General features: G+C 45.5%; 1 protein-coding gene across 5 annotated transcripts in view; it reads left to right on the plus strand.

Moving 5' to 3' along the window:
• Positions 1-6,667: 6,667 nt before the first annotated feature.
• Positions 6,668-25,205, plus strand: part of Hectd4 (HECT domain E3 ubiquitin protein ligase 4) — a 150,583-nt gene continuing 132,045 nt past the window's right edge. For 3 of the 5 annotated variants that reach the window (XM_029533784.1, XM_029533785.1, XM_029533786.1), the window contains exon 1: positions 6,668-7,120. In XM_029533784.1, coding sequence (XP_029389644.1) covers positions 6,932-7,120 — 189 coding nt within the window. In that variant the 5' untranslated portion in view covers positions 6,668-6,931. The remainder of the gene's footprint in view (positions 7,121-25,205) is intronic. The other 2 variants (XM_021186669.1, XM_029533787.1) reach the window with 2 other exon arrangements.

The raw sequence follows: 25,205 nt of genomic DNA on the forward strand, positions 1-25,205 counted from the left end.
TAATTCTTTTTTAAAAAAGATTTATTTATTTATTATATGTAAGTACACTGTAGCTGTCCTCAGACACCCCAGAAGAGGGCGTCAGATCTTGTTAAGGATGGTTATGAGCCACCATGTGGTTGCTGGGATTTGAACTCTGCACCTTTGGAAGAGCAGTCGGGTGCTCTTACCCACTGAGCCATCTCACCAGTCCGAAATAAATAATTCTTAAAAAAAAAAAAAAAGTAAAAAAGAAACAACCAAGTATGCGTACATGTCACTGAGAGAGGATTTAGGCAAGAAGAAATTCAAGGTCAGCCTTTGTCTATGTAGTGAGTTTAAGGCTAATGTGAGTTTCAAGAGATCTAGTTTCCAAAAATGTGGGCCACCCGTCACTGGGATTGTTTTTGTAGCAGGAATGAATGAATATTTCTGCAGATTTCCAACCTGGACTATGTAATTTAACACAACAATGCCTCGGCAGCCCACGAGGGGGCGCTGAGTGCACACAGCATCCTTCAGCTGTCCAAGGGAATGGCATCTTGAAGATCATAGTACTCAAAGTGGCTTCATCTTGGGGATTTTCGTCAAAGCCAAGGCTGTCCTTTAGTTCTGCTAATCCAGTGTGGCTCCAAGATTTTCTAGAATCCCTTTCACTGGATTTCTTTGCTTTCCTGCTCGCACACCCGCCCAAGAGCAGAAAAATAAGGAGACCCAAAAATGAAGCTGGCCTGCTGGATCCCTTAGAGGGGAGATAGTGGAGTGTGCTTCCTCTTTGAGACCGCGATCAGTGACGTGGAAATAATCGCCGCCGCGTGTTCATGTGTGTTTCACAGATGTGTTTTTATACTTTTTCCTGTCTTTGTCAACTCCCTTATAGATTTGCCTGGCAGCTCCTTCTAGAACTATCTTTAAGTCGTACTCAGCTTCAGAGCGACTGCTTATCTCCGTGCCACACTTGCATGTTTGGGCACCCAATAAAGGATTACAGACTCAGTTCAGACAATCAGCCAGAACAGAAATGCCAACAGACAGGCGAGACATTGCAAAACCCCTGAGGGGCCCTAGCTTGAGCCAAGGCCAGCAACATTGCATCAGCAGCTGGAGCGCTAGATGTCCATTGATAAGATCACCCCATCTGTCTTGGGGAGTTACCGCTCTCACACAGGTGGGTGACTGACAGGTGTCTTCCTGTTTGTACCCTCTTCCTCTGAGCTCTTGACAAAGGGCTGCCAGGCCAGCATGGCCCCTTTCCCCATCTTGATTTTTTTTTTTCTTTTTCTTTTTTTTTTTTAGTACACTGTTGCTGTTTTCAGACGCACCAGAAGAGGGCGTCAGATCTCATTACGGGTGGTTGTGAGCCACCATGTGGTTCCTGGGATTTGAACTCCGGACCTTCGGAAGAAAAGTCAGTGTTCTTACCCGCTGAGCCATCTTGCGAGCCCCCCATCTTGATTCTTTGTTTTCCTAAATAAATAAATGAGGTACAGAGGATAATTCCAGCTGGATGTGTGGTATCCATCTGTAATCCCAGGACTGGAGGTGGAGGTAGAAGGATCAAGAAGTTTAAAGTCGCCAGGCGTGGTGGCGCACGCCTTTAATCCCAGCACTTGGGAGGTAGAGGCAGACGAATTTCTGAGTTCGAGGCCAGCCAGGTCTACAAAGTGAGTTCCATGACAGTCAGGGCTATACAGAGAAACCCTGTCTTGAAAAACCAAAAAAAAAAAGAAAGAAAGAAAGAAAGAAAGAAAGAAAGAAAGAAAGAAAGAAAGAAAGAAAGAAAGAAAGAAAGGAAGAAAGAAAGAAAGAAATTTAAAGTCATTCTTGGCTACAGAGCAAATTCAAGGCCGGCTTGGGCTATGAGCCCCTGTCAAGAAAGAGAGATGGCTGGAGAGATGGCTCAGCAGTTGAGAGCCCTTGTTCTCACAGAGGACTGGCGTTCAGTCTCAGCACCTATAACTTCAGTTCTAGGGAATCCAATGCCTTCTTCTGAACTCTGAGGTCACCAGACACACATGTGGTACACACATTATAATAAAATGAATAAATCTAAAAAATTAGGCCGGGTGTGGTGGTGTGGCCCACGCATTTAGCCTTTAATCCCAGCACTCGGGAAGCAGAGGCAGGCGGGTTTCTGAGTTCGAGGCCAGCCTGGTCTACAGAGTGAGTTCCAGGACAGCCAGGGTTACACAGAGAAACCCCGTCTAGAAAAAAACCTAATAAAATAAAATAAAATAAAATAAAATAAAATAAAATAAAAATAAATAAATAAATAGAAAGAAGGAGGAAGGGCAATTTTTTTTTCTTTGCTTTTTTTCTTTTTTCTTTTTTAAAAAGAAGTCCTAAGTCACCCATTGGGGCTGTAGCTCGGTTGGTAGAGGGCTTTTTTAGAGTTCTCTGATGTTTTGATGTCACCAGGCTTGCACACGACGCACAGAGATGCTTGAGCAAAACACACTCACGCCTGTAAAGTAAGATCAATACATTTGTTTTGTTTTCTCCAGACAGAGTTTCTGTGAAGTCCTGGCTGTCCTGGAACTTACTCTGTAGACCAGGCTAGCCTAGAATTCACAGGAGACTGGGGTCTCTGTGTAGCCCTGGTTGTCTGGAACTCACTCTGTAGACTCAGATCCACCTGCTTCTGATTCCATGTTGGGATTTTGGGATTAAAGGCATTACCAACCCCCCTTAGATTTTTTAAAAATATTTATTTATTTATTTATTTATTTGTTTGTTTTTTTCAAGACAGGGTTTCTCTGTGTAGTCCTGGCTGTCCTGGAACTCACTCTGTAGACCAGGCTGGCCTCAAACTCAGAAATTTGCCTGCCTCTGCCTCCCAAGTTCTGGGATTACACCAATGCCCAACTTGAGCAGAGATTTTTCTTTTTTTAAGATTTATTTATTTATTGTATGTAAGTACACTGTAGCTGTTTTCAGACACACCAGAAGAGGGAGTCAGATCTCATTAGGGATGGCTGTGAACCACCATATGGTTTCTGGGATTTGAACTCAGGACCTTTGGAAGAGCAGTCAGTGCTCTTAACCGCTGAGCCATCTCTCTAGCCCTTGAGCAGAGATTTTTTTTATCTTGCTCCAAACTACAGGAAAAGAATCCATTCTAAAAATTCCCACGGGCTGGTGAGATGGCTCAGTGGGTAAGAGCACCCGACTGCTCTTCCAAAGGTCCAGAGTTCAAATCCCAGCAACCACATGGTGGCTCATAACCATCCGTAACAAGATCTGACGCCCTCTTCTGGAGTGTCTGAAGACAGCTACAGTGTACTTACATATAATAAATAAATAAATCTTTAAAAAAAAAAAAATTCCCACCAAATAGACTTATTTCCAGAGGGAGCTCTATAAATGTTAATTCTTCAGCTGCCTCATCAAGATATGTTGCTGACTAATTAATTACCATTGTTCAAATATTAAATAATCATTCATTATTCTGTCTAAAGACATTAAGGCCTGGGCGTGGACTGTTTTCACTGATTGGGGAGGGGATGAGAGTTTATGGGTCTCTTGATTCCTGATCTTAAACTATGAACACAAAATCTTTGAGCCACTAAAGCTGTGTGTTGAGAGTTTGAAACCTGAACAGTGTGCCTGTTTAGAGGATGTGAATAAAAGGAATGAAGGGGTTCCCCTACAGCCCAAATAAGGGGGCCAGGGGTGTAGAGAAATCACTCAGGCCTGGGTTCAAATCTAAGCTTTGGTGTTGCCTGGCTTTGTGACATTGAGGAGATAATGAGACTGAACCTTTGCTTTGCCAGCTGAAGGTGGGGCTGTGTCTAAGCTGTGACAAAGCACCCGAGTGGGTGAGCTTACAGATTAGAGAGGTTTCAGTGTGCTAGGCTGGCTCTATTGCTTTTAGCCCTCTGCTGGGGCAGGACACCATGGTGATGGGAAGGTGTGTCGGAGGAAGCCACTCACCTTGTGCTGGCGAGCACAGAGCTGGGTGGGAGAAAGGACTGTGGAGTAGATGGAATCTTCTGTTGTCATATCTCCCACTAGGACCCAACCATGTCAGCCATGACCTCTCAATAGCCAATTAAATTTGGAATGAATCACTCAGTCCATCCCTAGATGAGGTCAGAGCACTGCTGACCCCCAACACCACCTCAAGCTCCACCTCCAAACTGCCTTAAAAGCCCCGGGGCCTGCAACACATGTACCTTAGGGGACACTTCACATGGGGACACTTCACATGGGGACACTTCAGATCCAGACTGGAATGCCAACTACTACCTGCCCCAGGGATTTGACGAAGCAGTTACCATGTGGGCATCTCCTCCCTCTTACTTTGTTACTACTTATTTTTGTTTTGTTTTTTCGAGACAGGGTTTCTCTGTGTAGCCCTGGCTGTCCTAGAACTCCCTCTGTAGACCAGGCTGGCCTCGAACTCAGAGATCCGCCTGCCTCTGCCTCCTGAGTGCTGTTACTTACTTACTTTATTTGAAACAAGGTTGCCTGGTGTAGCCGGCCTGGAACCTATTGTGTTGATCAGGTTGTCCTCAAACTCGGGCATCTGCCTGCCTCTGCTTTCCAAGATCTAAGAAAAAAAGGTGTGTGCCACCATGCTGGACATACTATTAGTTTCTAAGCCACGTGTTTGTGGGAGGGTGAGTCTGTATATAAGTGCAGGTTCCCATGCAGTCCCAGGCAGCTGCGAGCTGCCCAACGTGGGTGCGGGGCACTGTATTCAGGTCCTCTGTAAGAGCCGGGAGGGTTCTTAAGCACTGAGCCCTTTTCCCAGCCCTACTCCTCACTGAAACATGCTCGCTATCACAGTGAATCTGGAGCTCATAAGTTCGGCAAGGGCTCACTCACTGCGTAGCCCGGGCTCGCCTCAAACTCATGGCTAACCTCCTGTCTTGGCTTCTTGAATGCTGAGATTATAGGCATACATACTATGTTTGGCTCCACATTCTTGTTGTTGTTGTTGTTGCTGATTTGAGACAGGGTCTCGAATAGTCCAGGCTGACCTGGGGTCTTGCTCTGTTGCCAAGACCTTGAAGTCTGCCGGTGCCTGAATCTTTGGAGTGCCAAGGAATTGGGGGGGGGGGTGGCGGCGGGGTGATGTTGTGCAACTTGGGGAGGGCCACATGCATGTTAAGCAAGCACATGTCACTGAGATGCATGTCAGCTCCACTCCATCACACCCGTCCCTCACTGTTCTCATGGCATTGACTGCGGGGTCCACAAGAGAAGGCATTCTTGCCCTACGGTAAAACCCCACACCAAGAACAGCGTCCTACAGAAGGGATCAGGAAACACTTGTTGAATGAATAAGAGGCGGATGGCCACATTCTTTTGGACATTTGTCTGTTCTTTGAGACAGGGTCTCACTATGTAGTCCCGGCTGTCCCGGAACTATGTAGCTTCAGTGAGCCTTGCACTCACTGAGGTCACCTTGCTTCTGCCTCCTGAGCTCTTAGTGGTAAAGGCATGCATGCACCCGGCAAGCCTGGCAAGTACATGTGTTTAGAAATGTGCATGTCAGTGTTGAAGAACTTGTAATTTTGACTAACGGAGCACTATTAAAAAGACAGGAGCTGGAGGGAAAGCATTGCTTTTGTTTACTTTTACTTTTTAAATTTTTTTTTTATGTGTTTGGCTGTTTGCTTGTATGTACATACGTCTGTGTACCACATCTGTGTAGTGATCTTGGAGACCCGAATAGGATGTGAGATCCTTTGGGACTGAAGCTCAGCTCCCTTGGGACTGAAGTTATAAAAGGTGTGAGTTGCCCTCTGAGTGCTGGGAATCGAACCCCAGCCCTCTGGAAGAGCAACCAGTGCCAACCTGTCAATCATTTCTCCAGCCTCAGGGCAATTGTTTTTTTTTTTTTTTGGTTTTTCGAGACAGGGTTTCTCTGTGTAGCCCTGGCTGTCCTGGAACTCACTTTGTAGACCAGGCTGGCCTCGAACTCAGAAATCCGCCTGCCTCTGCCTCCCAAGTGCTGGGATTAAAGGCGTGCGCCACCACGCCCAGCTAGGGCAATTGTTGATAGACCCTTTATTTTCATCAGATGTCAGTTGCTTCTTTGTACTCTTTTTTTTTTTTTCCAGTAAATATTAACCATCTGCTGTGAGTTTTACCATGTTCTCATGACCAAGTGTATAACGCCTATTATATACCAGCCTTTAGTATTTTATATAATTTTATGTATTTTTTTTTTTTATATATACGGAGCCTGGAGCCTCTTAGGTAGCCCAGGTTACCCTGCAATTTGCAAGGGTACTCCCACTTCTATCTTCCAAGCACTGGGACAACTGGCAACCCCCACCGGGTTTGTTTACTTACAGTGCTGTAAATAGAACATAGGACCTCAAGCATTCTAGGCTAACCCTCCAAGACTGAACGATCCAAGATCTTAGGGAAGACCCCCCCCCAACCTATCTCATTTAAAAGATAACAGTGTTGACCCTCCATAATCCTTCCAGAATGAGCTCTGGCCTGAGCAACCGGTGCACACCTGAGTAAGGAGGGACGGGGACCAGGGTCGTCTATCTCCCGGAACCTCAGATCGTCTCAGATAGCACGGGGGGGATGAAGGGATGCCCAAGAGGCCATGCATGCATGCCTCTGAGCGCCTTGCAGCTGGGTTATAAAGCCCCAGCCGGGCTGTGGGCGGGGCCAGACGGACAGGAGGGCGGGGCCCGTATTGTCCACCCCGCGGGGCATGCCGGGAACCCCGCCCCCAAGATGGCGTCTTACTGACAGTTGGCTGCGGAGCGGCAGAGGCGGATCCTGCTCGTCAGGGCGGCGGCGGCGGCGGCGGCGGTGGTGGCGGCGGGGCCGGGGGTCTCCAGGGCCGGGGTTAGCGTGCGGAGGGGGATGGCGGCGCGGAACGCCTAGGGCGGAGCCGCGCGGACGAGGCGGGCGCGGCGGTCGGCCATGGGTTGCTGAGACGGCGGCGGCGGCGGCTCCGCAGCGCCTTCTCTTAGCCATGGGCTCGTCGGCGGCGGCGGCAGCGGCCGCGGCGGCGGCGGCGGCGGCGGCGGCGGACTCGGCGCAGTGGCTCTCGGTGAAGGAGGAGACCATCTTTCTGCACGACGGCCTCATCCGGGTCACCGACCTGGCCGAGCTGCCCAGCGAGATCCTCGGCGCCCCGGAGGCCGCCGACACCGACCTGGAGGTGAGCGAGGCCCCCCCCCCCGGGGAGGCCGCCCGCAGGTGCGTGGGAGCCCGGAGAGCATCCTCGGACCGTCCGGCCCGGAGCCCCGGCAGCCCCGGCAGCCGCCGCCCGGCTGCTCCCCTTCCCCCCACCACGCACCGGGCGCGCCCAGGTGCCTGCGCTCCGGAGACCTTTTGTATTTTTGAAGGCTTGCACGGGCTCCGCTTTTTGTATCATAGCCCCAGCCCCGTGTTGATTTTGTGTGTGTGCATCCGTGTGTGTGTGTGCGTGCGCGCGCCTGCCTGTGTGTTGGGGGGAGCCCGGAGTGACAGCTGCCAGGGCTTCTTCCTCCACCATAAGCAATTCTGCAACCTGTCTGTGCAGTGCCTCGGATTGACTTGACACCCGGGCCTTTGTCAGGCCAGCCGGAGATGAGTGGGGTGGGGTGGGGTGGGGTGGGGAGGGGGTTTGGACAGCGAGAAAGGGGGATGCTACACCGCGGCCTGGGAAGGTTCAAGGGCGGGCGTGAGCGAGTATGAGTGAGTGTGTGTGTGTGTGTGTGTGTGTGTACACGCGTGCGCGCGCCTCGGGGTCTCTCTCTCTCTCTCTCTCTCTCTCTCTCTCTCTCTCCCCCCCCCCGCCCCCCGAGAAGCCCAGTCTAGGAGCGGTGGCAGGTGCAGCAGCCAGTGTCAGCAGTTGTGGTGTTTTCCCCCCACCCCCCTTCCAACCCCCATCCACCCCGAGGAAACCAAATGTGAATATGGTGGATGGGAACTTTCCACCGACTGCGCTCAGTTTTTTCCGCATTTGCCTAGAGGTGGGAATGAATGTTGGGCAGTTGTGTTTTCATCCAGGCCAGGTGGCTGTTGACCCCGCTTCCCCCGTGGAATGTGGTGAAATTCGTATTGTCGCAGGGAGGGAGGTCCCTGGGGTACACCAGTGGGGAGGGCCTCCCGCACTGGGAATCTTTTGTTTTGCGGTTTTCCATATACTCTGGTATTCAGTACCACCGACATTTATAGACATGGGGTAAAAATCCCATTGCCGCGTGTTTCTGGAAGCAGCATAGATCTGAACGCGTTCAGCGAGACTTTGGGACGTGCGGTCCGCTGTGTTTGTGTCTGGCTTTGAGGTTGCTTCAGAATTTCCGACTGTGAACTCTTAATTGGCATATTTTACAGTCTAGCCACGATAATATGGGAGTCGATAGAGAATCCCTAACATGGAATCATAATACAATTATGTTTTATTTGGGCCTGTTCTATAAAAAACAAGGTGTGTCTGAGTTAACCACCTGAAAACTGCAGGGCTGCGATGGTATGATGGTAGAATCTTTATTTAATGGGCGCTGCTGTGTAAAGGTGGAAAGTGGATGGTGCTCTTTGTTCCTTAGAGACTAACCTAAATTTCTCGAGCCCAGACTGTTTGATGTATATACAGTTGAGTTCTCGGATTAGAAGAGGTAGAATTATTTTTAAAAAAACATGTTATTCAGTTGATATTACTAAAATGTTTACTGTCTGTGTCCTGAGTGACACATAGAGCTAAGGAAAGACTGTGGCCAAGTAGATTAATTCTCCAAAAGGAACGTGTGTGAGTGATACACGCTGGGACCTGCAGTAATAGAGCTGTTTTGTTTTTTATTCCTTTCCAGTTACAGACTACAGTATCTAGAGAAGTAGTCTGCTATTCACACACTTATCTAGTTAATAATAATTAACTGTATCCATTGTGTCAGATGCTGTCTTGTTAAATTCTCAAAGAACTCTAGTAGGTAAGTCTTGTTACTTGTTGCAACAGTTGTATCCATTGTGCGGATGTAGCAAGAGCTGAGTAGAGCAAATGTGCAATTTGCTCAAGATCTTTAATTTTTTGAGATAGGGTCTCACTGAATAACCCTGGCCCAGATGCTATGAAAACCAGGCTGGCCTGGAATTCAAAGAGATCTGCTTGTCTTTGTCTCCCAAGTGTTGGGTTAAAGGTGTGCACACCACACTCATCCTTAAATATTTTTTTAATACTTAGAATTAATTTACAAAGATGCTGGGGCTTTAAACTGGATCCCATTAATGGCCCATCTATCTCTCTAGCCCTAAACTCAGCCCCTCGTGCTGCAGAGCAAGCACCTTTTCCACAGAACCATTTTTCCAACTCCACTCTGGTTCCTCTGGCAACTCCTTTTTCATAGTTCAGGAAGATTAGAGATTTGTCAGTATTTTAAAAGGTATCTTTTGGGATGTTAGCCCTCCTATGAAGGACTGTCTCCCAGATCTCTCCAGTCGACTCTGAAGGAATAGCAGCTATTCTCATAGGGGCTATAATTATAGAATTCTTCCATTAATGATTTTAAATTATGAGGAATAAGACTGGAGCTCAGGTGAATAATTTATGAGGGACAACCACAGTGCATGAGATTGTGGAGTCACAGAATTTGAAAGCACAGAGGGTACACTGGAGATAATGCACCTTGAAGATAGACGTGTTTTCCTCATTTTAGAAAGGGATGGAGGAGGAGCTCTGCTGTGGTGGGTGTACCAGTCAAGCTAAGGTGAGTAAGCAGGCCTGGGCCTCCTGCCTCTGGGTTCCAGTGTTCCCTTTCCTCTTAGAGCTCTGCAAGGTTATATGTCAGTTAGGAAAAAGAATCTAAAGGGATGAAAACTGACCTGAACGAGCATCTGGAGTCGGTTTGTTTCCATGAAAAATTATAAAGGGAAAAAAACCAAACCCACTCAATAAAGTTTTCTCAAAAAATTAATGGAAAGTAGTATCTTGTGGAGCTTAGGAGTAAGTGAAGTCTAGTGTTTTGGGTCCTGAGGGCATGGCATTGGTTGAAGTGAAAGCCTTACTCTCTAAAAAGCGTCCGTTTCAGCGTGAAGATGTAGACAGCAGTAAATAACAAGTCTCCTACCACACAGCCCCACAGTGTCCTTGGACAGGATCCAGGATCTGTTGGATACCAAAACCCACAGATGCTGAAGCCCTTGGACAAAGCGGTGTAGTCTCAGCACGTAGACCTGCACTTGCGCAGCCTCCCGTCCAAGAATTCACCGCAGTGTGCAGTGCAAGGTGGGCAGGGCTGTATTGCTCAGGAGATAATGATATATGTTAGTTCTGTGTCTAGTCCCATTGCACACAACCAGGCCAGGACACTGCCCACATAGTGAACACTAGGAGGAGGAGCTTCGAAGTGCTGGAGGTTATGAAGGGGATGCTCACACAGTACTTCATCTGTGTGGATTCAGTAGTGTGATGCTTGCTACAAAGCAAATTTGAGTTCTGCTTTTGGAAATTCCTCTTTCTCCTCCTCCTCTTCCTCCTCCTTTTCAGACAGGGGCTCAGTTTGTAGACATAGTTGGCCTTGAACTTACAGGAAATCCCCTGCCTCTGCCTGCCCAGTATAGTGTTAAAGGTGTGCACTATCAGCCCAACATTTTTATGAATATTTTGTATCCACATTTGGTTGAATGGAAGTATATGGAGCCCACTGGTGTGGAGGAATGAGTATTGTATATGTATGCACATGCCTGTGTGTGTGTGCATGTGTGTAAGTGTGTGCTAGTACACACATGTGTGATGACAAGTGATAAGAACTGTGGAAAAGATAAGGGAAGGAGATGGGAGTCTATTTCATATCCAGGTCAGGCAGGCTTTTGAGCAGAGATGAAGGAAGTGAGAGTGTTCCTTATGACTGTGGGCAAAGGACATCCTATACAGAGAGGAAGGGCATCAGGAGCCAAGTGTCTGAGCAGAAACTATCCTTAGCTTGTTGGGAGCTCTGAGCCCTTATTTAGATAGCAGATGGTGGGGGTGGGGGGAGAAGAGTAACGGGAGTTAGGGGCATGCTGATGAAGTGGGGCCTCATAAGGGCTTTGGGTCTCAGTGAATTAGAAATGCAGAGTGAAAAGTATTCTTTTTATGTCAAATTTTAAAATTAGTAAACATGATAATAGATGTCATTGTGACATTTCATACATATGTCTCTTGCTTATCTTGCCCCTCCCCTTTTTCTTGTCCTTTGAAAGAGCAGGAGCTCTTAACCACTGAGAATTCTTCCCACAAAGATTTAAGCATGAAAGTTCAAGTATATTTTATGACTGCCTCAAACTGGAAACATTCCAAATGTCCAACAGGTGAATAGTTAAACAAGTGTGGAAATATCCATACAGTAGAATAAAAGCAATAAAAAGTCATGCTATGCCGGACCTGGTGGCGCAGGCCTTTAATCCCAGCACTTGGGAGGCAGAGGCAGGCGGATTTCTGAGTTCGAGGCCAGCCTGGTCTACCAAGTGAGTTCCAGGATAGCCAGGGCTATACAGAGAAACCCTGTCTCGTAAAACCAAAAAAAAAAAAAAAAAAAAAAAAAGTCATGCTATGCGGCCGGAGAGATGACTCAGTGGTTAAGAGCACTGACTGCTCTTCCAGACATCCTGAGTTCAATTCTCAACAACTACATGATGACTCATAACCATCTGTAATGGGATCTGACGCCCTCTTCTGGAGTGTCTGAAGACAGCTACAGTGTACTTATATAAGTAAATAAATAGATCTTAAAAAAAAATCATGCTCTGTTGATAGTGCACAGGTAAGCCAGACAGTGTACACTGTAAGATTCCATTGATCTGAAATTCTAGAAAATACCAGCTAGCCTGTGATGAGTGCCTAAGGAGGAAGTCTTCTGGGAGGGAGGGAGGGAGGGAGGGAGGGAGGGAGGGAGGTTGTAAAGGAGCGAGAGGTTCCGAGGTGATGGATGTTTGGGTTGTTTGCTTGTGTTATCATTTCATGTTCATATGTATATGTGTCAAAACAACTCAGATTCTACGTTTTAAATATGTGCAGTTTATTGTATGCCAATTATATTTCAACAAGCAAACACAGTCTCCGCATGCCCAGAGTGTGTTCTGGGTACTGTTTTGGAAGTAGAAGGAAGCAAGGGTTTGTATGTTGTTTGTTTTGCTGGCTAAGAGGAGAACATTTGGGTTTGGAGCTGCTCAGCTGTGCTGTGACATGCACACAGAACCTTTGGGATGAGGCTCAGGCTTCGATTGGTCTGTTCTGGAATGCTATCAGTCCTTCAGAACTGAGCTGCTAGAATTGCAGATTCTAGAATGGAGAGTGATGAGGAATGAATGAACTGTCCCGGCTCACCAGTAGTTTCTTACTGGCATGCAGACATGAAGTTCTGGTGGAAGCCACTGTGCTCTGTGAGTTAGGGCAAGGCTCAGCAAGCCCGAGCATGAAGTAAGGATGAAGGCAGGAGGGCTGTGGGGCCAGTTTGGCCAGCAGTTAAAAGTCACTTTTTGTTGTTTTCAAATTGAGTTGTATGTAGACTGCCCAGCTGGGCTTGAACTTAATAAGTAGCTGAGGATGACCTTGAACTCCTGGTTTTCCTGCCTCTCCAGAGTGCTGGCTTGGTGTAACTTCTTTCAAGATTTTCAACATTTTTTAAAGCTTTATTTATCTGAATACACTGTAGCTGTCTTCAGACCCACCAGATGAGGACATTGAATCTCATTACAGGTGGTTGTGAGCCACCTTGTGGTTGCTGGGAATTGAACTCAGGACCTCTGGAAGAGCAGTTGGTGCTCTTAACTAACGCTGAGCCATCTCTCTGGCCCCCACATTGTCAACACTTTTACCACCACTAGAACAACAGCACATTGCACTTCACACCAGGCTTTTGTGAGATGCTTCGTGACTGTTCTCTAATGTAATCCCCACACAAGCCTTCTGAAGTCGGTTATTGTTATCTACCCCATCCCCAGTGCAGAAACTGTAGCATAGACAAATCCAGTGACTTGATAGAGAGCATAATGGCAAAGCTGTCATAGAGACTGAAGTCTGTCTGGTTCCAGCCTAGGGTTCATGTTAACAAATCAGTCATTTTGGAAATGGCTAAGGATGTAGCTCAGTTGGTAGAGTGGTTGCCGCAGATACACAAAGCCCTGGGTTTTATCCATCCCTACTGCTGCATAAACTAGAGTGGAGGCACGTCTCTTTATCCTAGCATTCAGGAAGTAGAGACAGGAGGATCAGTTGTTTAAGGTCATTCCTGCCTGAGTATCAAACTTAAAAGGTAGTCTGGGGGCTGGTGAGATGGCTCAGTGAGTAAGAGCACCCGATTGCTCTTCCAGAGGTCCGGAGTTCAAATCCCAGCAACCACATGGTGGCTCATAACCATCCGTAACAAGATCTGACGCCCTCTTCTGGGATGTCTGAAGATGGCTACAGTGTACTTACATATAATAAATAAATCTTTAAAAAAAAAAAGGTAGTCTGGGTTACAGGAAACTGTCCCCCCAAACAAACAAGTAAATACTGGTAAATACTGGTCTGGTGTATGACTTGCACTCAGGAGACTGCGGCAAGAGTATTGCTATAAGTCAGGCCTACCTGGGCTACATAGTAAGACGGGCTGGGCATGGTGTGCATACTTAGAATCCCAGAAATTGGGCAGCTGAGGCAGGATTGCCATGAGTTAACTATAGTGCCCAGACCCTGTCTCAGCACTCCCTGAGCCACCATAATAAAAATGTATATATTTTTTTGTTTTTGTTTTGTTTCTTTTGTTTTTTTCGAGACAGGATTTCTCTGTGTAGCCCTGGCTGTCCTGGAACTCACTTTGTAGACCAGGCTGGCCTCGAACTCAGAAATCCACCTGCCTCTGCCTCCCAAGTGCTGGGATTAAAGGCATGCGCCACTATGCCTGGCTTATGTATATTATTATTATTATTATTATTATTATTACTACTATTTTATCATTTTGGTAAGGTGCTATGTTGCTGTTTCTGAAAAGTTCTTTTATGCATATCAGTCAGCTGGTCACTGAACATCAGACATCTTATCTACAGATTTTTCTTTTCTTTTTTGAGAAATAATCTGTTTAACTTTATTTTATGTGTATTGGTGTGAGGGTATCAGATCCCTTGGAACTGGAGTAAAAGACAGTTGTGAGCTGTCATGTGGGTACTGGGAATTGAACCTGGGTCCTTCGGAAGACCAGACAGTGTGCTCATCACCACTGAACCACCTCTCCAGTTCCCAGGTCTCTTTTCCTAGCAGCAGAGACAGGTTTCGTTTTGCTTTTTTAGAGATCCCTGCAGTGTTCTCGCCTCACAACCTACTGGCAATGTGGTGAGGTGCGTGAAGTAATGGCTGGTCTCCACTTCAGTCCTTCTCCTTCCTCGTGTATGCTCAGAGTCTTTCTGAGTAAAGCTGCCTTGATTAGTGTCTGTCTTGTAGGCTTCCATATCGAGTGTCCTAAAAAGCTCCCTGTTGGCCAGGGTGGGGTGTCCTTTGCCTGTTCTTCCCTAGGCCATAGGGTGCCTGTGGTGTCAGTTATCAAGTCCCCAAAGCATCCTGCTTTTCCTCCCTTCCCCTGCCTCCAGCTTTCTTTACAGCAGTGTTTGTGGCATGCACACTAGGAGTTGTGAGCCCTCTTCACAAGATGTTCATCAGTCAGTAGTCGCTGATGACCGTAAATAACAGCAAGCACTGATTATGGGATTAGCGCAGTTACTTCAGAAGGAGAGGAGGCTGCAGGGACTGTGTAACTGCTACTTTATTTTCATAGAGTTGAACTAGTTACTAATAGGATTTGCATTCAAACACTGGTACATTTAATAGAATGACTTTATCCCCCTCTGCTTCTCTGTGAGTCCTCGAGGCCTGCAAGGTGGAAAGGTGGAACTTTGGAGGAAACTTTTTCAGGATGAGCTATATAAAGAAAAGTTTCTTTTCTCCTCAGGGATTTTTTTTTTTTGTTTTTTGAGACAGGGTTTCTCTGTGTAGTCCTGGCTGTCCTGGAACTCACTTTGTAGACCAGGCTGGCCTCGCACTCAGAAATCCGCCTGCCTCTGCCTCCCGAGTGCTGGGATTAAAGGCGTGCGCCACCACACCCAGCTTCTCCTCAGGGATTTTTAATCTGAATAAAATTGAGGGATCTGTGAGCTTAGTTAGTGAGAAAGTTTCACATAGTTTGAGCTGAAGCGCACCACTTTCTTCAGTCATGAGTTTAGCGGGCCTAGAGTCATATTGGCAGGAGCTGTAGGAGCTGTGGCTTTGTAACAGTTGGAGTTACAGGTGCTGTCCCTCATGGCTCCTGTGTCTCTGAGCTGGCTGCTACTGCTGTCTATGCTTGCTGGTGTTTAGGAAGAGTATGTGGTCCTTCTTAGAGCTTGTTCAGTGTGCTGACAAATATGGGACCTATGTGATATCACCACCATGGGAAGTTTTCTTCTTTGGCTAGTTCTGGAACCTGTATTTCACTATACTATAATAGGCTTCTTACAAACCCATGTTTGATTTTGCCTTTCCCCCCTTTCTCCCAGTGCTGAGGATAAGCCTTGTGCATGTCAGCCAAGCTCTACCCCAACTGTACCTCTAGTCCTTGGTCTCGGGAGTTAACTTTTGACTCATTTGAAACTGTTACCTGGGCAAGGCCCGTAGACAGCTCAGCTGGAAATGAGTAAGAACAGACCCTATGAGGATCACGGGGTGTGCAACTGTTGGATGTACAAATAACCACACATCTGGAAACCTCTGCATAGTTCTGTGGTAGTTGACTTTTCTGTAAACTGTCTATGACCTGTTGATGTTGAGCAGGCCTGGTTTTCTTGTATGATCTGTCTGACTTCCTCCCATTTGCAAAACATGGTGTCATTAGTAAGGAAGCTGGTTGTGTCCGTTCCTTTTGTCCCTTTGAGTCAGGCTATGAGATGTCGCTCAGATTGGTCACAGGTATGTCCCACCCAACCCCTGGTAACAAAGCTATTATTTTAAAAAAGGATTTATTTCTATTTTATGTTTAAGGTTGCTTTGTCTGCATGTATGTCTGTGCACCATGTGTGTGCCTGGTGTCCTTGGAAGTCAGAAGAGGGCAGTAGATATCCTTTGGGGCTGGAGAGATGGTTGAGAGCAATCCTGCTGGCGCTAGGACTCAGACCCTGGGCCTGGGAAGAACAGCCAGTGCTCTTAACTGCTTGCTGAGGGAGCTGCCTGGCCCAGGAAGCAGTTTTTAAAGAAAATAGTTAATTAAGAAAACAAACAAACCAACCTCTCCTCCACAACCGTCCCAACAGTGACCTTATGGGACAGTTGCCACAGCGTTTTAAAATGACTTTGCCCCATTTTGACCTTTGTAGAATACGATCATGCAGTTGTGTTTTCTTCATTCTTCAAAGTGGGCTTTTAGACTTGCATGGTCAAGGTTTTTCACTCGGACCCCTTCAGGAGTTCTGCAGTCCTTTTGTCACTGCTGTCCACTATTGAGCACTAGAAATGTGTCCAGTTCTCTATCCTACCCCACCCCCAACTATGTTTGCTCTTGTGAACTAAAGTCCAACACAGGCTATCACCTTAATGGCTGGGGATTTAGTACAGTTAGTTTGTTGATACAAGGTGTCACTGTGTAGCCCTGGCTTTCCTAAAGTCCCCTAAGTAGGTCAGGCTGGCCTTAAATTTGTACTGATCTTTCTGCCTTGGCCTCCCTACTACTGGGATCACAGGTGTGCACCACTTTGCTGCTGCTGTTGCTACATAACTCTAATTATCTCTCAGTCCTTGTATTTGGTGCCCACACCTCCCCTTTCTGCTTCTGGAGCTAAGTGATAAGTCCATGTCTGGCACAGCACTGGCATCTTCACGTGCAGCCCAGCCAAGGCTCACTGCTGCATTAGATGCTTTGAGCATCATTTGGAATATTGGCGGTTCTTCCCCCTTCATAGGTCCCAGGACCTTGTCCATTCCAGGTAGATGTTGTACCACCGAGTTGCTCTCCTACCCCTTGCCTGTCAGTTTTTGGAATATACAGTAATGTGGAGTTGCACAGACTGCTGTGCCTGGGCATTTAGAGGATGATGATGATATGCCGAGTCAGTGGCACCTGGAACTTGAGACTGAAGGAGGCTTGAGGGCTTGTGTAGACACGGAGGGGGCGAGCGAGTGAGGTGAGGACATCAAGTTCATATCTAGATGACTTCCTGCCGAGCACTGCCACTTATCAGAACTTGTATTCCTTGGGGCTGAGCATGTAGCTCATTTGGTAGGATGCTTGCCTACCATGCTAGATGTCCTGGGTCCCATCCCCAGCACCACATAAAGCTGGATATATTGAGTTTGTTTTACCTGTAATTTGAGCACTTGGGAGGCGGGAAGCAGGAGGACAAGACACCCAGCAGCATCCCTGTCCACAAGGAGAGTTTGAGGCAGCCTGCCTGGTCAGGGACAAAGAAACTAAAAACTTCCACTTCCTGTTTATGAAATATTGTCCTGTAAGGATAAATGATAAAGTTATTAATGAAATAAATGAATGGAGTTAATGAGGCAACTCACCCAGAATAGCAACTAGCATATGACATTTAATAATAACACCATATGTGGGATGCGAGCTTTGATATTGAAACACCCATTATAATTCCAGTACTGGATCCTTCAAGCTTTTATTGGCATGGTGGATTCAAAACCATGCAATAGCATGGATGAATACATATTGATAGAGTTAAATAACTATATACTGCTTTGGTTGTGTCTTCAATAGAAATAATATTGTTTACTATTTTTACTATAAGCACATGAGGCAAAAAATAATTTATTCTTACAGGCTGAACTTCAGGAATTTTTACAAAGGGATCTCTTATATAGTCTAATATTTTCTTTTCTCTCCATTGTCTTATTTATTTATTTTTCTGTGTTGGTCTATCAGGTCATGCAAGATATTTAATTACTAAGAATTGCGTCTAAGGAGAACGTCATTCTTGCAATCAATGGTGCTTCAAACACACAGTTTTCAGTATATTAATTCGCTGATGATAGAAAATGTTCAAATGTTTAACATTCTTCCACGTGTCCACACATTCACTGGGTTATCTAGAGATGCCGAGGGGATGCCAATGTGGCCTCTTGGTCATGTTCATTGTTACTTAAAGTAGAAGCCACGATGCTGCACATTCCTCANCCCTCCNCCCCCCCCCCCCGCCACATCTTTTTAGGCAGGGTCTCATTATGTAGTCCAGGCTGGCTTAAAGCTCTGCTGTGTAGGAGAAGCTATCCTTGAATCTCTGACCCTCCTGCAACACTTTGCCAATTGCTGGGATCACAGGCATGAGCTTCCATGATGAGTTTATGTGGAACTGGGAATGAACACCCAGGCTTCTGCGTGCTAGGCAAGCACTCTACTGACCAAACCACCCCTTAGCCTAACTCTGCTAGTGTTCAAACACAAGTGACTCCTTACATTTTTTTTTCCCCATTTGATGTCCAGAGGACTGGTTATACAAGTCTGAGGACATGGAACTGATCCCTGGAACCCATGTAAAGGTGGACAGAGAGAACCAACTCCACTCCACAGACTTCTCTTCTGACTATCACATGCACACATGTACACACATACACACACACACACACACACACACACACACACACAGACATCAATAAAAATAATACACAAATTTACCTTTATGTAGAAGAGAAGTGTACACACAGTGGGCTAGAGAGAGAACACAGTGAGTAAGAACATGTACTGCTCTTACAGAGGACTCAAACTCTGTTATCAGTACCCACGTGGAGTGGCTAACAGCTGCCTGTAATTTCAGCACCAGAGATCCATCTCTCCTCTGGTTTTTAAGTGTACCCTGCACTTATGCACGTACCCATACACAAGCATACACATATACACCTACTTAAAAATAAAATAAGTTGTTCTGGCTTTTGTTTCCTCTTGACAAATGCTAGGGTCATCTGGGAAGAGGAATCTCAGTTGAGAAAATGCCTTGCCTGTAGGCAAGTCTATAGGGCATTTTCTTGATTAATGATTAATGTGGGAGGGTCTAGCTCATTGTGTGAAATGCCACCTCTAGGCAGTATAAGAAACCTCTGGGTTGTATAAGAAAGCAACTTGGGGACTGGAGAGATGGCTCAGTGGTTAAGAACACTGACTGCTCCTTCAGAGAGCCTGAGTTCAATTCCCAGCACCCACATGGTGACTCCAACCATCTGTAATGGGATCTGATGCCCTCTTCTGGTGTGTCAAGACACACAGTGTATGCATAATTTATTTATTTAGAGAGCAAACGAGGTTGGAAAGCACCGACTGTTCTTCCAGAGGACCTGGGTTTGATTCCTAGCATCCAAAGCATTTGTAACTTTTGTTCTAGGAAATTCACCACTACCTTCTGACTTCCACAAGCATCAGGCATGCATGTGCATAGACATGCATACAGGTAAAACATTCATACCCATAGAAACAAGTAAAGGAAGAAAGAAGGGAGAGAGGGCATGCGGGGTGAGCAAGCTGAGCAAGTCACAAGGAGCAAGCCAGTAAGCAGCATTCTTCCATGGCCTCTGCTTCGGTTTTGCCACCAGCTTCCTGCCCTGCTTTAGTTCCTGCTTTGGCTTCTAAGCTAAATAAACATTATCCTCCTCAAGTTGCTTATGGTCATTGTGTTTTATCACAGCAATATAAAGCAAACTAAGACATAAATCTCTTTTTGATGATTTTATACGTATGGCTGCTTTGTGCGTGTTTATCTGTTATATCATGTGCATCACTGCTGCTGTGGAGCCTTGAAGAGAGAGAGTGTTGGATCCCCTGAAACTGCAGTTATAGATGTTTGTGAACTTCCACGTGAGTGCTAAGAATTGAACTCATGTCCTTTGGGAGAGCAGCCAGTGCTCTTAATCTCTAAGCCATCTTTCCAGCCCCACTCCCTGCCTTTCTTGAGACAAAGCCTATGTAGCCCTGGCTGACTTGTAACTCGTTTTGTAGACCAGGTTGGTCTTGAGCTCACAGAGATCTGCCTACCTCTGACTCCCAAGTGCGGGATTAAAGGTGAGCATTCTCATGCTTGGCATAATAACTCCTTTTAAAAAAAGGAAATATAGCCAGGTGTGGTGGCACATGCCTTTAGTCCCAGCACTTGGGAGGCAGAGGCAGGCGGATTTCTGAGTTCGAGGCCAGCCTGGTCTACAAAGTGAGTTCCAGGACAGCCAGGGCTATACAGAGAATCCGTGTCTCAAAAAAACAAAAACAAAAACAATACATATATGTTTTGATTCTTATTAGTAATTCATAGCATTTAGTATGCTGTTGAACCCTTGGCTTAGCAAGATTCATAGCTGCTCGCTTTATCCATGAATATTGTGCATATCATATGATGGGGATTTTTTATATTTTATATTATAAACACACTGTAAGTGTCTTCAGACACATCAGAGGAGGGCATCAGTTCCTATTTTAGGTAGTTGTGAGCCACCATGTGGGTGCTGGGACTTGAACTCGGGACCTCTGGAAGAGCAGTCAGTGCTCTTAACCACCAAGCCATCTCTCTAGCCCTGCTTCAGTTTCTTAATGTACATGCTATTTGTAGTTGAACTAGAATTTGAAACAACCAGCATAGATGATTGTTGAATATAATTAATTTTGTAGTAGGACCCAGCATGCTCTGGGGTCTGAGGTGTGTCTCTCCCGCTCCCAGGGGCTTTCTTTGGAGCAGGCCTTGGTGTTTCCTCTTGTGATCTATCTAGACACCAGCAGCAGTTAATAGATCTAGAGTTTTATGAAGTGGTTTTTGGTGTATCTACTTAAGTAGTTTTCTTTTCTGAGCCACTCATTTGGCTTTTCATCATTAAAGATTATTTAAATTGTTTAGCTAGAAAGCTCTCATGCTGTGGTGAGTCATGTTATGGAGACAGCAGGAGGAAGCCATCTGTGCCCTTCTCCTTATCTGCGTCCCAGCAGGCTGCAGACACAAGCCTTACTACTACGCCCTCCCTGTTTGGAGACCCTGATAGTGCCCAGCCACAATTCTGACCCGTTAGCTAGCCCTGGAGCCCTCTCCCTTCCGAATCAGGAGCTCCCTCATGCAGTAAGCTCTCGTTACTTTGGAAACAGGAGGTTCTCCGACGCTCCTACATGGACAGCCTGGTGCCTGCCTCATATTTACTATCAGACTCATTCCTTTAGCTGTAAGATGGATATTTTCCTTTACTCTGGCTCGAGAGATGTTTGCACAAAGGAGGAGATGCTAGCGCCATCCCAGTGAAGTGGGCTCCATCCTTTGGTAGAACTCCTGTTTTAAAGTGAGGCATGCTGGTTCTCAAAAGATTGGAAGTCTGAACTAGAGACCAACCTGGCCTGTGAGTGAGACCTGTCTCAAATAAAAAACAAACTCTTGTAGTTTACATATCCATATCAAAGAAAATAAGTCAGATGGGTCAGTCTTTCTGTAGACCAGGAAACAAGGTACCCAGTGACCCACTGACTGCCATTTCTACTCTCCTGGATTTCTAATATGAAAGCACTCTTCCTTACTTAGCAAACTAGTGATGTTAACTAGAACTCGCCAGCCTCTTACTAAGAGACTAATGATCTGGTGACAAAGGACAGTCTGCTGCAAAGGCCTAGGCCATCAACGTCGAGGTCAGAGCAGCCTGGGTGTGCATAGTGGGCATTGGGGGTGTGTCCTGATGGAGCCTTAGACTTTTACATTTTTTTATCAGATTATTTTTTCTTGTGATGAAATAGTCTTACTCACTTAAGGACCCTGTTCAGGTCTTAGATTGTTTGAGGACTCAAAGAACAAATTAAGCTGGGCGTGGTGGTGCACGTCATTAATCTCAACATTTGGGAGGCAGAGGCAGGCGGATTTCTGAGTTCGAGTCCAGCCTGGTCTACAGAGTGAATTCCAGGACAGCCAGGGCTACACAGTCTCGAAAAAAAAAAAAAAAAAAAAACCCCAAACCCAAATTAATCTAAGAATTCTAATGTGTAAAGCTTGTAAGGACTTAATAGATTACATGTAGTTCCTGTTTTACCACATGGACTCCTGGGTAGCATTAGCACATCGAGAAAAAAACCCCCAAATAGATGCCTAGAACCTGGCAGAAGCAAATCCCCGAGTCTGCATTCGACCAATGAGAGACAGAGAGTGAGACAGCTGTGCTGTAGAACTCAGCAAAGCCAAATCCAGAGGAACTACATGAAGTAACATTTTCTGTTTGTTTATTATTTTGTGTGTGTGTGTGTGTGTGTGTGTGTGTGTGTGTATGTATGTGTATGTATATGTGTATATGTACATATGCATGCCATGAGTATGGAGGTCAGAGGACAACTTTCATGGGTCAGTTTTCTTCTGCTATTGTAGGTCCCGGGGTTAAGATTTAGATTATCAGGGGCTGGTGAGATGGCTCAGTGGGTAAGAGCACCCGACTGCTCTTCCGAAGGTCCAGAGTTCAAATCCCAGCAACCACATAGTGGCTCATAACCATCTGTAACAAGATCTGACTCCCTCTTCTGGAGTGTCTGAAGACAGCTACAGTGTGCTTACATATAATAAATAAATAAATCTTAAAAAAAAAAAAAAAAGATTTAGATTATCAGGCCTGGCATGGAGTGCCTCTACCTGCGCAAGCTATCTCATGATATAGTGTTCTTTTAGTAGCAATTCTGAAGTACTGTTCTTTTAGTAGTAATTCTGCAGACATTCTTACTGGCTTCATGGCTTGGGTATACTATAAAGATAATCATGTTATTTTAGGCTTTTAATTTTTTTTCTTGATTTGTGACGAGGTCTCTGGGCCTGGCCTTGAACTCAAAGACCTGCTTCCCTCTGCCTCCCAGTGCTAGGCTTAAATGGTGTGTATGTTTTGATTTTTTTTTTTTTCAAGACAAGGTTTCTTTGTATAGCCCTGGCTNNCTAGAACTCACTTTGTAGACCAGGCTGGCCTCGAACTCAGAAATCTGCCTGCCTCTGCCTCCATGTTTTGAATTTTAAGAAGACATTTTATACAAAAATAAAAACTACTATGTTCTTACTACCAGTAACCTTTCCAAAAATATAATGTTTTAGAAGTATTAACTTGTTGATGGTATTTCTGATGTTCCTTATTTCATTTCTGGAATTAAACAGAAAGTAATAATTCAGTGTTCTCCTTTGCCGTCAACTCTTGCCAGGAATAAAATCCTCCCACACCTGCTCACTTGTTCTCACTCCACGACATCCAGGAGCTATTTCTAGGAAAAGGTTGAAATGAAGAATAATGTATTTCCTGCTGTCCGCCATATTTGTACCATCATAGTGACACTTGGGCCAAGTTCTTTTGCCATCTGTTCTCAGCATGGCTAAGTTGAGACTCATAAGTCAATAAGCACAGCGAATCTGAGTGTTTCCCTCTGACTTCACCCATAGCACACCGTAGTCACACAATGTCATAGTCTAATGATTTTCCTATGATAATGTCCATTCCCATTAAAGGGAATTTGTGTTTATTGTCTGCATGAAAATGAGATTAAAAGTCAGCCATAATTTCTCCATTGCCAACTTTATTTATTTTGTTTTTTTGAGACAGGGTTTCTTTGTATAGCCCTGGCTAGCCTAGAAATATTTATGTAGATCAGGCTGGCCTGAATTCACAGAAATCCACCTGTCTTTGCCTCCCAAGTGTTGGGATTAAAGGTATGTGCCACATTATCAGGCTATTGTTGACATTTTTGATGCTCCTTTTCTCTCCTTCATACACACACACACACACACACACACACACACATATATATATATATATACACACACACACACATATATATGTGTGTGTGTGTGTGTATGTATATGTATATAATCTATGTGCACATTTTTAATAGAAACAGGATTTTGCTCTACATACTGTTTTGTGAATCTAAGCCTTTCATCTCTACTTCTGTTGGACACATCAGGTGTATCAGAGAGACATATTAAAGTCTGCTTAGTGAGGTGTGTTTCTCTCATCCATAAAATTGGTCAGTGCTTTATTGTGCCTCTAAACTTACTTATCCAAATAGAGATACTGTGGTCACCCTCATGAAGTACAGGGCTGCTTAATATGTGTCCCTTCATAGAATATCTCTTGAGTTAAAGAATTTGATTTGTTCCAATTTTTTTTTTCTATGTTATAGTGATCTGACTAAATATAAAATTTATTATTTTTTTTAAAGATTCTTTTATGTGTTGTGCCTACATGTATGTCTGTGGGGGCTAGGAGAGAGCGTCTGATCCCTGGAACAGGAGTTACAGACAGTGGTGAGCTGCTATGTTGGTTCTGGGAATTGAACCTAGGTCCTTTGAAAGAGCAGGCCATGCTCTTACCCTCTGAGAAATTGATCTTGTCTCAGTGTTTATTTCATGGCCTATCAGCTCTGTGGATAAACTAAGAAGAGAGCTGTTTCTGTGGGTGGAGCTCAAACAGCATTCTATGTATTGTCCTATCATACGTCACTCATGAATGGAAGTGTTTATAGGTTCATCTGGCAAGCAGTTGGCACGAGAGCAAGCACAGCTTGGGACAGCATACTGTCCTTATGCTGTAAGTCAGCAGTTGTCACCGCCTGCCACAGGCTCTGCTTTGAGCATCCCTGCTTTAGGGACTGGAGTGTGATATCTTTCCCCTCCAGCCATTGGAGGTAAGGGAGCCTGTGAAGCAGAGATTTTCACTCAGCGTCCAGAGTGCTCCCTGCACACTGATGGTCAGCAGGACGGACGGGGTGCAGGCTGCTCCTGAAGTTTCCTCACCTTATTCCCAGTTCTAGACTCTTGGGTTTCTCAGCTGTTTCTTTTTTTATTTTTAATTCAATTGATTAGGTTGTTTTGTTTTGTTTTGCTTTGTTTTGTTTTTGAGACAGACTCTCTTTATACAGCCTTGGTTATTCTAGATCACTAGGTAGATCAGGCTGGTCTCAAACTCACAAAGATCCACCTAGCTCTCTGCCTCTCGACTGCTGGGATTTGAGCCCCACAGGATCTTGCTATACTACAGGCTAGCCTGAATTTCTTGCTCCTCTCCTGCCTCAGCCTCCTGAGTGTTGGGATCCATCCCATGGCTAGCTCAGAAATGTATATCTTCTATAATAAACTTACATATTTGTGGGAAAAGAAAGTAAATATGAAGTAACAATTCAATATTAGAACCCTTGTAATACATAAATGGATATTTTATATAGCAGGTACATGTGTTTATGGAACAACAAACCTAAGGCCTGAACAATGGAGGCCCACCAAGACTGCAAGCTGCAGTCAGAATGCTTAAGTTCTCTCTCTCTCTCTCTCTCTCTCTCTCTCTCTCTCTCTCTCTCTCTCTCTCTCTC

The sequence above is a fragment of the Mus pahari genome, chromosome 23 (assembly GCF_900095145.1).
Source record: "Mus pahari chromosome 23, PAHARI_EIJ_v1.1, whole genome shotgun sequence".
NCBI lineage: Eukaryota > Metazoa > Chordata > Mammalia > Rodentia > Muridae > Mus > Mus pahari.